The following is a 14342-nucleotide window of genomic DNA, read 5'->3' on the forward strand; positions in this document are numbered from 1 at the left end:
CACGGTCCGCTTTGCCAGGAGCTGACGTCGATCGATCCCGAACTTCTATTTACGCTGTGCTCGAAAGCACCGTCAATTATTGCCGCGAATATCCCAACGAATCGTAACGTAGCCCCGGTCCCGGTTCCTCGTGAATTATTTCGTGTCGTTCGAAAACACGCTTGGCCCGAATAGGTCGATCCTTTTTTAGCGCCCCGATTAAATACGTTCTGCAGTTTGCTCGCGGTTATTTCCAGAATGCTTATGCACGTACGGTTACGTTAATCGATTTTGTGATTGTTAATGCTCCTCGAAGAATCGAGTCGAACGAAATTAGTCGAATTATTCGGTATTTTTTCGAAATAAAAAGGCAATTTCGAAAAATAATAAATTTTTGCAAGAGAAATCTACTCCATTTTGACAGTATAATACTCATAATTTTGTGTAATTTTTCTATTTATCCATTTGGAAAATTGGCTAAATATACTGTGTAATTTAAATCCTCGACTCCTGGGATAAATTAATTTCTACGAAAACAGGATTTTTAACTGCTCTCGAACAAAAATAATGAACATTACAACTGGCGAAATTGTAATACGCGATGTACCTAACTTTGACGTGATGTTCGCTGCAGACGTACGTCTGAGTTGTATTTTACAACATGGGTTCTCAAACTTTTCCAAATGAATTCAAATTTCAATAGTCAGTTCAACGAATATCCAGTTTTCAAGAAATTTATAAAAGTATATTGAGTGATACCACAACAAGAAGAAAAAGCCCTATTTGAGTTAAATTGTTTACAAAAGTAATTGTCGCAGATCGTGGTTTTCTAACCAATTGCTACAAATTTGCTAGAGTTGTTGAATGAAAAAATTGCACCACTCATATATATTGCAAATTTTTTGGCAGTGGATTTAGGACAAACCATACGTCTTCCTTGAATTGCTCCTTGTGAAGGTGACGGGCCAGAGCAGAAGTTTCTTCTCCGGAAAACTGTCGCATCCTTTTACGTAATTCTCGAGAAATATAGAAGTCCAGGCTTCCCCTCGTTCGGATAAAATTTTTCGCCGCGGTCGACACACGATTCTCAAAAATTTCAGCGTTTTCGCGCCCATCCATCATCGTGCATTCCTAACCAAGAATTAGAACGATTCTAAAAAGCAACCATTTTCAATATGGAAAATCGCGTGCAACCACAAACAAAGAAAGTTACCATTTATCAATTTTACAACGTACGATTCGAGTCGATATCTGACTGTTAGAAACGAATTCGACGTCGCGAGAGGTATTATCCCGGCGCGCGATTCGGCCGCCGGGCGTTTTCTCGCGGCGCGAAAACAAACGGAACTGCATTTTATTTATATAGATTACGACTTGGATGTTCGTTGGTTGTAGGAAAAGCGAGAAAAAAAAAAAAAACTGGCATCGAGAACGCGGGGGTGGCGTACCGGGGGAGCGTTCACTGACGGTGTCAAATTCGATACTGGCGCGCGTCGGTGGGTTCCGATGAAAAATAAATAGGGGCGAGCTTACGAGCATCGGCAAACGAAGCGAATCGGTATTCGCCTAGCGTTGGAAATCGTTTGCCACGGGGAAAGTAGCCCGTGGCCGCGTGCGCAGCCGTGATCGCGATACGAATCTCTCTCTTTGGCACGCTCGTCGTGGCTGGTATATAGGTCAGCTATGTTATGTGCGGATCGCCGACTACGATGCCGACGTGCTTTCGCGGTAATGGCGGCGATACGATGGTCCCCGTTTAAATACTGCTCGCAGTTGCTCCAGACTATTCTTTTCCACCTTCTTTATCGAATGCCGCTACGTCGCTCGCAATTAGCGGAATGCGACTTCGGGGTCTTTCCCCCCCCCCCCCTTCCACCCCTTTGCTATTCCACGATGACTTTAATTTTCTTTAGCCGTACACCGGGCTCCGTGAGATCCGAGATAAAGATTTTCCCGATGCGCACCCGCTTGGCTGGCTTTCTATCTTCATCAAGTTCAACCGGGGACGCGCCGTAAGAATAATACTGTCCGACGTGAATTCTATTTTGCATCCCCCTCGTACAGTTTCTCCTACCAAATACTAATCCCGCGCGACCCGGAATTGCGCTGTCGCATTTATCTTTCAGAGTTATTCTAATCACGCGTGATTCTCGGGCTGACTTTACAACGACGTGACTTTAAGGACGAGTATACCACTCGATGTATGCACGAACCGATCTACGGCGTATATGCTCCGCGTTCATCCCCACCACTTTATTTGATTCTTTTACTCGCTGTCCTTTTCGACGATCAACTCCGCGATGTTTCTATAGTTAGAATCGATCCATACACTGACTTAAGCTTAGAAATTTACAAGGACGTGACTTTAAAGACGAGTATACAACGATCACTCGATATATCCACGAACTGATCTACGATGTGTTCATCCCCACCACTCCTTTTGACTCTTTTACTCACTGTTCTTTTCGACGATCGATTCCGGGATGTTTCTATAGTTAGAATCGATCCATACACTGACTTAAGCTTAGAAATTTACAAGGACGTGACTTTAAAGACAAGTATACAACGATCACTCGATATATCCACGAACCGATCTACGATGTGTTCATCCCCACCACTCCTTTTGACTCTTTTACTCGCTGTCCTTTTCGACGATCGACTCCGGGATGTTTCTATAGTTAGAATCGATCCATACACTGACTTAAGCTTAGAAATTTACAAGTACGTGACTTTAAGGACGAGTATACAGCGATCACTCGATATATGCACGAACCGATCTACGATGTGTTCATCCCCACCACTTCTTTTGAATCTTTTATTCGCTGTCCTTTTCGACGATCGACTCCGGGATGTTTCTATAGTTAGAATCGATCCATACACTGACTTGGGGTCCAAAAATAAGAAATTTTTGTTACTTTCGCTATAATTTTCAAGATAATCGAGATCGAATGCTGTTTGATATTGACTAATTGGTCTCGAGAAGCAACTGAACATTAATAAAACTGTACCAGCAGACACGCAAGTCTTTGCATCAAGTACACCATCCACAGAACAAAGATCTATAATAAACTAATTGATCCTTTATTCTTGCTTAATTCTTCCATCGTGCTCTGATCATTCTCGTCCAGATCTTGCTATAACTCGAAAATTCTCCCTTGTATCGGTTTGCTAAAAGTTTGTCCTGAATTCTCCGAACCACGGAGACTGTTCAAACTAAGATTAGCATCTCGGTCAGTAGATGGCGTATCTCCCTCATAGACGAGGTTGACACAAAGACTCTTATTGGAGATAGTTTCCATCTGGGAGGCACGTCTAAGGTAGAATTTGCTACTATAGTTTGCCAGCAGATTCGGATATGGACTAAGAACAAGCTACCCCAAAAGTACTAACCACACGATCTGTAAAATACAGTTGTAATATCCACAGTCTGTTTCATCTACGATAAAGAACTAAATAACTGAATAAACAGTTTTATTTACACAATTCGTCGAATCTGGGCCAAAGTGAAATAGATTTTCGTTAAGAGCTTTTGTTTACTGCAACAACTGAACGTTATTCCGCGTTAGGGAGCGAATCCTACCGCGAGAGGACTTTGTCGTTTCGGAATCGGGGACAACCAGTCCGATGGCCATCGAGGCCGGTGGATTTTTCAAAGGCGAGAAGATACATGGTCGGCTGCTCGCGAAGAAAAATGTCGAGGGCACGCGGCCCCGATCCGAGAGTTATCGAGGAGCTGCCCTATCTCGAGCGAAGAGAAAAAATCGGTGAAACATTTAACTAATAGGTCGACGTCAGGGGAGAAAGATCGGGACGGTTAAGGGTGTTCTGCGTGTTCCGCGCGGGGTTGGAAAGCACCGACACGGACTCGGAGATAGAGCAGGAAACCCGATACCAGCGTGGCTGCGTTATTATACGCCGAGTTAACGGCCAGATTGTTCCTCGAAGTTAATTTACATCCCATCCGGTGCGTCGACACGCACTCGCCCGCCGCGGAATGGCGTATCGAGACCAAACAATTGGAGACGCATTAACCTTTCAGCGTACTTGATTAAATACTATTTTTTTCGATATTACTCTGAACTCATCCTCGAATCAACAGATTTATTTTTCTACGATGAAAGGCTCAATTAACGCGTCGATTGCCAGATCGAAGCCCTCCAATTGTTCACCAAAACGAAACTTTGCTTTTAGGCAATTGGAAACTGACCACGATTTCTCCACAATAGTATTTTTGCAATATTACTCTCAACCTCAAATTGATATACTTTATTTTTCTATGATATGGGGCTCTGTTTAATGAAGCTACTAGGGTGGTAGAATGGGGATGCCAACAAAACCTAGCCTTCTTTTCGCGCAAGCACAATACATTTGTTTTGGGCAATTATTTACTATAGAGACATTCATGTTTTATAGAAGAAGTGAATGTGGTTTCATCGCTTGAATAATAACAGTGTTTCGCTGAATATTTGCTGTAAAAGAAAAATCCTTAATTGCAGAGTCTTTGAAACTGGAACAAGAAAGTAGAAAAGAAAAATATATACACATACATTGTACCGTGGAATAAGAAAAATATTTCCCCCGGTATTTTATTCGTTCGAGCGGATCTCGTAATCTTGCGTATTAAATGAAAGTTTCTTAACGAATATTTTGCTCGAACGCTATTATTATTTCGTTAAAAGATCACTTTTATTTACAATTTTCAATTTCGATGAAATTATCCGCGTATAACTAATTTATCTAAGATCCCTGCTCCGTCGTTGCGAAAATATTCCCGGTCGATTGAGTTTTCAACGTTGCCTCGCGCGAAAAAAGGAAAGATCGCTTTGAATACGAGATGGCTGAATTAGCGATTCATGCGTTTCAGCGCGATAAAAAATAGACGACGAAAACCGGGAAACCGGATGAATAACAAAGGCGTACACTCAGAGAGACGACTAATAAATATTTAACGCGAAAATATCTCGTGCTCGAGGAGGTCGGGGGCTACCCGAGCGTTTCACGGAGAAACGCGTGCGAGGGTTAAACCGCGCACGCAATTATCTCGTAGTTTCGCGCTCTTGCGGGAGGTTTCGCGATATCCGGATGGGCTGCTGCCTCCACGATGACCCTTCTTCCGCATTACACTCGAAACTTTTACGCGCGATACAAATTTCTTTCCCGCACAGCCAAGTCGCGAGCAACGTCGTAAAATAATTAATCTACATTTTTTAAAACGAGGTTCGAAAGCGTTCGACGAAAATAAAAAATGAATAATATAGCATTTCAATTTAAAGTTTTCAAACGTACGCTGTGTATAATAATTCGCAGTCAAGTCGCGAGCAACGTCGTAAAATAATTAATCTACATTTTTTAAAACGAGGTTCGAAAGCGTTCAACGAAAATAAAACATGAATAAAATAGCATGTCAATTTAAAGTTTTCAAATGTACGCTGTGTATAATAATTCTTTATTTTAAAACTAAACGACGATCAGAAAAGTATCGAAACGATGGTTTAGAAAAACGATCGCAGTACTCGAGCATTCGCGAGCGTTCGTCGGGCCCGCGTGGCGTTTTCCGTGACAATGGACGACACGACTGAACCAGCTTCTTTCAGGGAACATCAGCGACTCCCAGTACATCACATACATGACAAGTAAGTACGAGCGCTGCGCAGCCTGCGCGCGCAGGACACTCCGGGTGACGCGAGCGAGCGAAATTCGTGCGACTATCGAAGCCGCGTCGAAGGAAAAGAGCGTTTAAAGTGGTCAGAAGGCACGAGACGTCTCGAGGAGGTTTCATTTTTTTCTCTCTCTTTCTCTCTCTCTCTTGCTCAGTCCGGGCGAGATGTACGTTCCGAGAGCCTCGTTAGAGTTCCAAGCAAACCGCCGTAAATCGGCCTGTTTTCGAGGGGGCCGGTACTCAATTTCGCCTGGATGACCGGGCGGCCGGATCTAAATTTCAAATCCGCTAATGTGTATTTTTGCACCGAGTCCGAGGCTCTTATCGGGGGCTCCGACACGCTTTGAATTTCAAATTTCGCGCGCGCAACCCGTGTCGACCGTGGCACCGACCAACTTTCGAACGTTTCTGCCCGCTTATGCGCTGTCATTTGTTTCCCCCTTCTTCCGTGTACCAGCGGCCACCGACGATCTACGATATCTAGCGCATTTTATTTATGGCGGCACAGGCTACGTATCGGAATTGATTCCGTGATTTATTCCTGGACCGTTCTTCGTCCGCGGCCGGATCGATATCGTCCAACGCCGCGGCTCGAATCGAATTTCCACCGGCGACGATTTTTCCCTTTCCCAGTTAAATCTTTTAACCAACAAGGAACATGTCGAGATCACAGATGCACACTTTTTAGAATGATGTTCTGCAGGCTCGTTGATTCGTTACGACAATCGTAACCGAAATTACATCCAATGAGCCAGATATATTTTAGTAATGGATCACTGAGATTAAATTCGTGTGCAGGCATAAAATAAAATTGATTTGCTTATACCACCAACCATATACAGTTTCTTACTTTTGCTTGTTTACTGTCAAAATTATTCAACCTTAAAAAAAAAATTTCTACTTGTTATGAGATTCGTCACTCTCATTTCAAACAATCTCTTACTAGAATATATCCAACAAGTCGATTTTTTCAAACTTTACGCTCATTTTTTTTATAATTGACTAGCCATCTGCAGCTGTAACTCCGGTTATTGTCGTAAGCGCGAATCTAGAAGCCTGCAGAATGTCGTTAGAATCGTCAAGCATCAGATCCAACGTTCTCCTTGTAAGAGGAAACGAAGAACATTCCCGGTAACGGAGAACACAGGAGACGCGCGATACATTTACCGTCCCGGTTATCATCTCCGCGTCGCGATATTATTCCCGGCGCGGAAAGTACCGCCCTACGAGCGCATTAAGGTCACGAAAACCGTCTCGCCGTGTAATTTGTACAACGGTAGGAATATTCGAGTACGTAAAGGTAACGAAGAAACCGCCGCGGCACGGTCGAGTTCGTCACTCTCTAACGACGATATAACTTCGACTTTATCTTCCCGGTAATTTTACCCGGTACATCTTCTCGCGGTTTCTTTTACCGGCCCCTCTTAATGCACGGGACGGCTCGCCGGCTAATTGCACGGCGCGGACGACGATTGCGAAAGTTCCGCGTACCGAGAACAAGAAAGTCGCGACGGCTAAGGGCAGGTAATTGAAGCGCAATTAACCGCGTTAAAACCCCCTGGAGTGCTGATTAGGGGTGGCGTGTCGTGTCACCGTCGAGCGGAACCATTCTAATCTATGCTCGCGTCGTGCTCTTAAACCGAGTCGCCGGCCGCCTTTCGACTTCCCAGCGACGTGTTCGATACGTCGAAAAGGATAAACACGGGGTCCTCGACCATGGTGGATTTAATTTTCCGGGTATCGCGAACGACTGGGTGAAAAGACGGGGTCGGGCGTGGTAAACTTTCGCGTTCTTCTCCGTTTCGCGAAAGCTCCTTTAAATGGGTCTGAAAGTACTATTAGCGTTAAAAGCCAGTTACGGGGCGGGAACGGCCGGGAGCGTTCGACCGGACTTAGCCCGGCGCGGCTGAAAACGAGATACGAAAGTGCTCTTCGGGACGCCGTCTCTACGGCCGTCGCCGCGGCGCGGTTACGCGCGCGTTCCGCTTTTCGGAATTAAAATTTCAAAGGCACGCGAGTCGAGCCACCGAGAGACCCACCGACATTTTCCTTTCGTTCAAAATTTATGTAGCCGCCCGTCGACGACGTTCAACGGCCTCCTCGTTGGATCCTCGCCACGAAAAGCCATTGAAACGTCGTCGTTTCGTAGTCGGCGGCCCGAATTTACAGGCGAGAGGCCGTCGAGATATCGGCCCGCCCGGGCGCGAGATGTAGGGGGTCAGGGGTGAAGCTACTTATTTAGAATATTGCCGGCATACATTTGCATAAATTTAGCGCAGGCCCTGCGGGCGTTCTTGGTCGGCGTCGCGCCCCTCGTTATAGACCCGTGGAGACCCTCTTAAGGACCAGAGATAGACGCGAACCCTGCCGCCTGGACCCCGCCTCTGACCCTGCACAACACCATTGTGTCGCTTTGCCAGCAATTTATTGGGACTTGCCCGTGTTACTGCTTGCCAAACACCCCCACGGCCATCGGTGGGTAGTTTTAAACCCGGATCTTTCTACGCTAATATTTACGTAAAAGTACCGAAATATTTGAGCGATATTAAAAAATTATCTTTGGTTGCGGGGGTCAATTCTAATCATTTTTGGTCAATAGACATACCTCCGAATTCCTATCCACTTTCGAGGAAAAAATTCTTTACCGAAAATGTCTGACCATACGTTGATTTGTTCTCCTGAAATTGCACGCGTATCTTTGAAACATCATAACTTTTGAACGGATTGAAGGATTTTAATGTTCAAAAAAGCAAACTATGCGTATTTTGATGGAGAATATGTAGAGATTCCAAAAATATTCGAAAAGTTACTCCTTAACCCCGTAAAGCGACAAAAACCCCATAAACATGGTCCAATTTTCAAATAACCATAACTCCTATAATAATGAATATATTTCAATGAAATTTATTTCTGACGTAAAGCTCACGGATACCTACAAGAAAGTATTAAACAACTTTTGCGTAGAGCATCAAACAAATTTATTAAAAATCAAAAACTAATATTGAAAAATCCACAGGGGTATGTGTTGAAATTTTTCGACGAAAAAAAAAATTTTCGAATCGTTCTAAAAAAATTATTTTCATCTGCAGGGATCAATTACAATCATTTTTGGTCAATAGACATACCTCCGAATTTCTATCCACTTTCGAGGAAAAAATTCTTTACCGAAAATGTCTGACCATACGTTGATTTGTTCTCCTGAAATTTCATGCGAATCTTTAAAACGTCATAACTTTTGAACGGATTGAAGGATTTTAATGTTCAAAAAAGCAAACTATGCGTATTTTGATGGAGAATATGTAGAGATTCCAAAAATATTCGAAAAGTTACTCCTTAACCCTGTAAAGCGACAAAAACCCCATAAACATGGTCCAATTTTCAAACAACCATAACTCCTATAATAATGAATATATTTCAATGAAATTTATTTCTGACGTAAAGCTCACGGATACCTACAAGAAAGTATTAAACAACTTTTGCGTAGAGCATCAAACAAATTTATTAAAAATCAAAAACTAATATTGAAAAATCCACAGGGGTATGTGTTGAAATTTTTCGACGAAAAAAAAAATTTTCGAATCGTTCTAAAAAAATTATTTTCATCTGCAGGGATCAATTACAATCATTTTTGGTCGATAGACATACCCCCGAAATCCTACCCGTTTTCGAGGAAAAAATTCGATTAGGTAGACAAATTTTTTAGCAAAAAAAGGAAAATTTCATATCATTCTGAAAAAATTATTTTCGGTTGCGGAGGTCAATTGCAATTATTTTTGGTGAATACACATATCCCCAAAATCCTACTATCGAGAAAAAAATTCTGGCGATACAATATTTATTTACTGACACGATTTTGTATGCATGATTTATTGTTGGAAAAAGAAAAATTCAGTTTAAGAATAGAATAGCATCATCGATAAGGGGTTCGTGGACATATTCAAATAATTTTTGCTTAGTCACGTGCTATACAAAATTTGGCCAAAATGTCTGATCCAACACGAGTATAAGCTCCTTTCACGTGTAATCTTTCTTGCTCCCTGCGATACATTTGGTATAGAATGTTGGTTCCAAAAATATATTTAAATTGAACAGATCAATACTGTTTTGCAAAAAAAAAAAAATTATTAAAGGCTTTATTTTAAACAGAATAAACTCATTCGTGTATTTCATATTTTTTATTTGTTTCTTGACGTTGAATCGCACTGTACTGGTACTACGATTTCTGGGGAACCTTGTATAGCAATTTGTTACGCGTTTCCTCCGTTACTGCGAGAGATTTGCCACGTTCCCGATCTTTTTATCTGGGGCTTTTAACATGAGACAACACGACACCTTAAAAGGGTAACCGAATATCTCAGCTAGCGGTATTGCGACACTTAAAAAGGTGTAACCGAATAGCATGGCCGACGTTATCGCAGCTGCTACATAATCAAGTTTATTCCTGAACGACTAAATAATAAATTGCCGTGCTAACCATTATTGAAGCCACAGGCAGAATTTATAAATTCTATTTAAGAATAATGAGAAGAAACTCCAAATTCCATTTACTTGTAAATATTACAGTCCATTAACAGATGTTTAATATATGAACTGGACTAAAATTCAGAAATAAAATTTGTCTATGACGTTCGTAGTTTGATATAGTTATTATTATCATTATCGAATGTCTTCATTATACACGTAAGTGCAGTATACGTATATTTTATATAAAAGTAATTTGCGCAATGGCGAGGTAGAGCCAGAGGCTACTTATCAACCTAACCTTAAAGTTATTACACAAACACAGATTAAAATAATAGAAGGAAGCCAACGTAAGAGAACGAATGAAATAGGATGGAAACCAGAGGTAGAAAAATTAGGTAAAGCGTAGGCGAATACAAGAACTGGTGGTAATATTCGGAAGAAAGATAAGAAAATGAAGCCTGGAATTTGAGAGTACGGTGAAACGAAGTAGAAATAGATAAGTCTGAGCGAGTAGAGAATTCAGAGAATGATATGAAAGATTGGCAAAGTAGGAAAGAGAACCAGTGTCGAATGTTTCGAAAAATTAGGCAAAAAAGGAAGAAAATTCGTGTGTTTTGCATTGTCGAGTAAACTAAATTTTCCAAAACAATGCATTTAAAGAACGCAGATCGTTGGAAAGGGCGTTTCGTACGTTACAGACCTAATAGAATCGTTGTCTCTTCGAAGTACGACTGTTCGATAATTGTGAACTGTTGGATGTTGTGCCCAACTCATCGTACGATATAACTATGTTGGATGACATTACGACATGGCCGTATAGCATCGTTGCAACTTCATGTTCGATTATCGGTACGATACATCTTTACGTTTATGGCCCCTATTGCACGAACGATGAAACATTCTACTGGGTAGGTCATTATCGAAAAATGGCCATTTTCAACACTCGTTACGGAAGACAAATTTCTACCTAGTATGCGGACGCGTAAGAAATCACACGTTGCAATAAAGGTGCTGACAATTGGATGAGATAAATTTTAATATTTTTTTTTTAAACGATGGTAAAACAAAAATAAAAGTACAGTCTTTCTCCGAGTTTATTTATCCGTTGCTGATTCGTGCCACGGTTCATATATTAGTCAAGATTCGATATTTTCTCCCTATTGTTGCAAACGTTCATGTATACCGTACTACTGACTTTCTATTTTTCTGCTATTTCTTCGGTAGTTTTGGGAGATCTAAATCTCAATGCATTAGCCATCTTCCAAGTTTCGATACCTTCCCCCTATTGTTGCAAACGTTCATCTATACCATACTACTGTCTTTCTATCTATTTTTCTGCTATTTCTTCGATAGTTTTGGGAGATCTAAATCTCAATGCATTAGCCATCTTCCAAGTTTCGATACCTTCCCCCTATTGTTGCAAACGTTCATGTATACCATACTACTGTCTTTCTTTCTATTTTTCTGCTATTTCTTCGATAGTTTTGGGAGGTCTAAATCACAATGCATTAGCCATCTTCCAAGTTTCGATACCTTCCCCCTATTGTTGCAAACGTTCGTGTATACCATACTACTGTCTTTCTTTCTATTTTTCTGCTATTTCTTCGGTAGTTTTTGGAGGTCTAAATCTCAATGCATTAGCCATCTTCCACGTTTCGATACCTTCCTCCTATTGTTGCAAACGTTCATGTATACCGTACTACTGTCTTTCTTTCTATTTTTCTGCTATTTCTTCGGTAGTTTTTGGAGGTCTAAATCTCAATGCATTAGCCATCTTCCAAGTTTCGATACCTTCCCCCTATTGTTGCAAACGTTCATGTATACCATACTACTGTCTTTCTTTCTATTTTTCTGCTATTTCTTCGGTAGTTTTTGGAGGTCTAAATCTCAATGCATTAGCCATCTTCCAAGTTTCGATACCTTCCCCCTATTGTTGCAAACGTTCATGTATACCGCGTACTACTGACTTTCTATCCCCACAAATATTTTTAACGGTGTCTGTAATGGTACTGTAATTGAAAAAAATTAATTTTCGATTAGGGGGACGCTTAAAATGGAGGACTTATTTGTTGCTCGCGCGATGGCCGAATATTTCGGGGTCCCGGAGCCGGGTGGGCGCGATGTAAATTCGCGGAGTGGCGGATATTGGTCGGTGTTTCGCGAGTCGCGTACGCTCCGGTAAAGGTGGCGTACGGGCGCGCGAATAATCGCGAGATCGACGGGTTGCGCGTCTCACGGATTTTCGGCCGCTGCCGGCGGTACGCATACATATTCAAATTGAATTATCCGCGCTACCAGACGCGTTGATTCGAAATCGTTCGACGACTCGATCTCGCTCCCGAAGCAGCCAACCAGCCACGTCGCACTCGGTTTACCGAAACCGTCGTGCACCCTCGCCATTGTCCCCGAGCCTCCTGGACTTCCCCGACTAATGGAAATTCTCGCCGAGAAGTTGGTTAAACGCAGTCGCTTTGCATACGTATCGAAGCTGAGCCGTGCAATTTCGCTGGATGCACCTACTCGCGAGTGGCTCCTTCGCCCACTTCTAACCCTCGCCATCCTGCAAGCTCCCGCTAATAAACGTACATTTAATAACATTACATCCACCGATATTTTCCTGTGCACACGAATTTTTACGTCTACCTGTTCACGATCGTTCTTTCGAAGTGTTTGTTAATAAGGGTAGTCTACCTAATAACGAACCCTTAAGGAGGTTAAAATAAATTATCATGAAACTATCATGTAGTAGGTCGTTGAATTTGTCTCGACAAATGCTATCATATTATGAATAAAAAAATATCTGGTTCCATTTAATTAACTTGGGACACTTTTTTTGATACTTTCAATACCTCGTGAGATATTCCACCATTCGCACTTGAACGTAACACCCTGTATATTTTGCTAAAAATAATATTAATGAAACGAATTGAAAATCTCAATGACCATTACTCTCTGTCGTATCAAAGAATTATCAATTGCGCTAATAATGAATGATAAATTAAAAGTAGTCAGAGATAAATATAATTCTATTTAGATAATAAATACGATAAATAGAAACACCCTATAACGGTTTATCTGCTACGTTTATTCAATCTGACAGTGATTCGTTCGAGCTTTCATTCGCTCGATGTAAAATGTAATTCCGTTTCGTCGTTCGCGTTAGAATTTCCATCGAGCAAATAACGGATGTTTGAAATTCTCCCACGGGCAGATATTTATACGCAGCGTACGTTTTAAGAATCATTGCAGTAGCTGCTTTCGTGGCTTAATTTTCACGATCTATCGTTAAGATCGAAAATGTTCGATTAATATTAAGTTTCCCAAAGTTTGTCGCCGCGACCGCGATACGAGACGACGGTGAAAATCGAGGAAAAAGCGAGGGACCAGGAATAACGAGTTCTGTTTCGCGTTACGTCGTCCGGGAATAGTTTTTTCCGTTCTTTGTTCGCGGTGCTCGTCGGTTTTTCGTTACTTATCTCGTTAAAGAAACGCGAGGAGCGGATAATCCGCGGGCGTACAAATCGCGACTACGGGAAACGCTGGTCGGGGCTTTTCAAAGTCGTAACTTTATCGCTGAAGATGAAGCAACGAGGGCGGTGGGAGGGCGAAAGCTGGTCGCGTTCGCGGCGGTAGCAGAGATAGGATAAGTGAAATAGGACGGTAAGGGGTAGACTCTCGGCGAACGAGGATGACAGTGGAGACGAAGTTGCAAAGTAATGGACGCTTTAATTCCAAAGGAGAATAAATTGCAATTTTTTCCAGCGGGCGGCAAGTCGCGGCCGCGCTGACCCGCCGTTCGCGTTAAAAATCCCGGAATTCAATTAAACGCGACCGCGACCCGCAATCCCGAATTGACATCTTGAAATTTCATATTCGACCGTGCCCGACGGAACGACCAACGGATTATCGCGCGATGTTTTCGCGAACGGAATCCGGAATTTTGAAAATACCGGTCGGCGGAACGTAACCGTAGGTTCTCGAGGGCGCTTGTTGGCTCGAGTTTTTTCCACGGGAATCGTTGCAGCCTCAAAACTGCGAGCAGGGTGGGATTTTTGTTAACATTTTGCTGGTTTAAAGTGTACGGAACTTCGACGTTCGCGAATGATTTACATAAGTAAATTCAAAGCACTTTTAAAAACGAAATTCTGTAATTTCTGTGACAAACCACATTGAAGGGTTGTAAATTATTTTTAAACGATTTTATATTCGTAGAAAAATTTATTTTTGATTAAATATTGCG

At 42.0% G+C, this 14342-nt stretch overlaps 1 protein-coding gene across 13 annotated transcripts in view; it reads left to right on the plus strand.

Moving 5' to 3' along the window:
• Positions 1–14342, plus strand: part of Lar (tyrosine-protein phosphatase Lar) — a 509997-nt gene that overhangs the window by 333401 nt on the left and 162254 nt on the right. For 11 of the 13 annotated variants that reach the window (XM_076769144.1, XM_076769145.1, XM_076769143.1 and 8 more), the window contains one exon: positions 5574–5612. The exons of the other annotated variants lie outside the window; for them this stretch is intronic. In XM_076769144.1, coding sequence (XP_076625259.1) covers positions 5574–5612 — 39 coding nt within the window. The remainder of the gene's footprint in view (positions 1–5573; positions 5613–14342) is intronic. 13 annotated transcript variants of the gene reach the window in all.

Source organism: Colletes latitarsis, chromosome 7 (assembly GCF_051014445.1).
Source record: "Colletes latitarsis isolate SP2378_abdomen chromosome 7, iyColLati1, whole genome shotgun sequence".
Classification (NCBI taxonomy): Eukaryota; Metazoa; Arthropoda; class Insecta; order Hymenoptera; family Colletidae; genus Colletes; species Colletes latitarsis.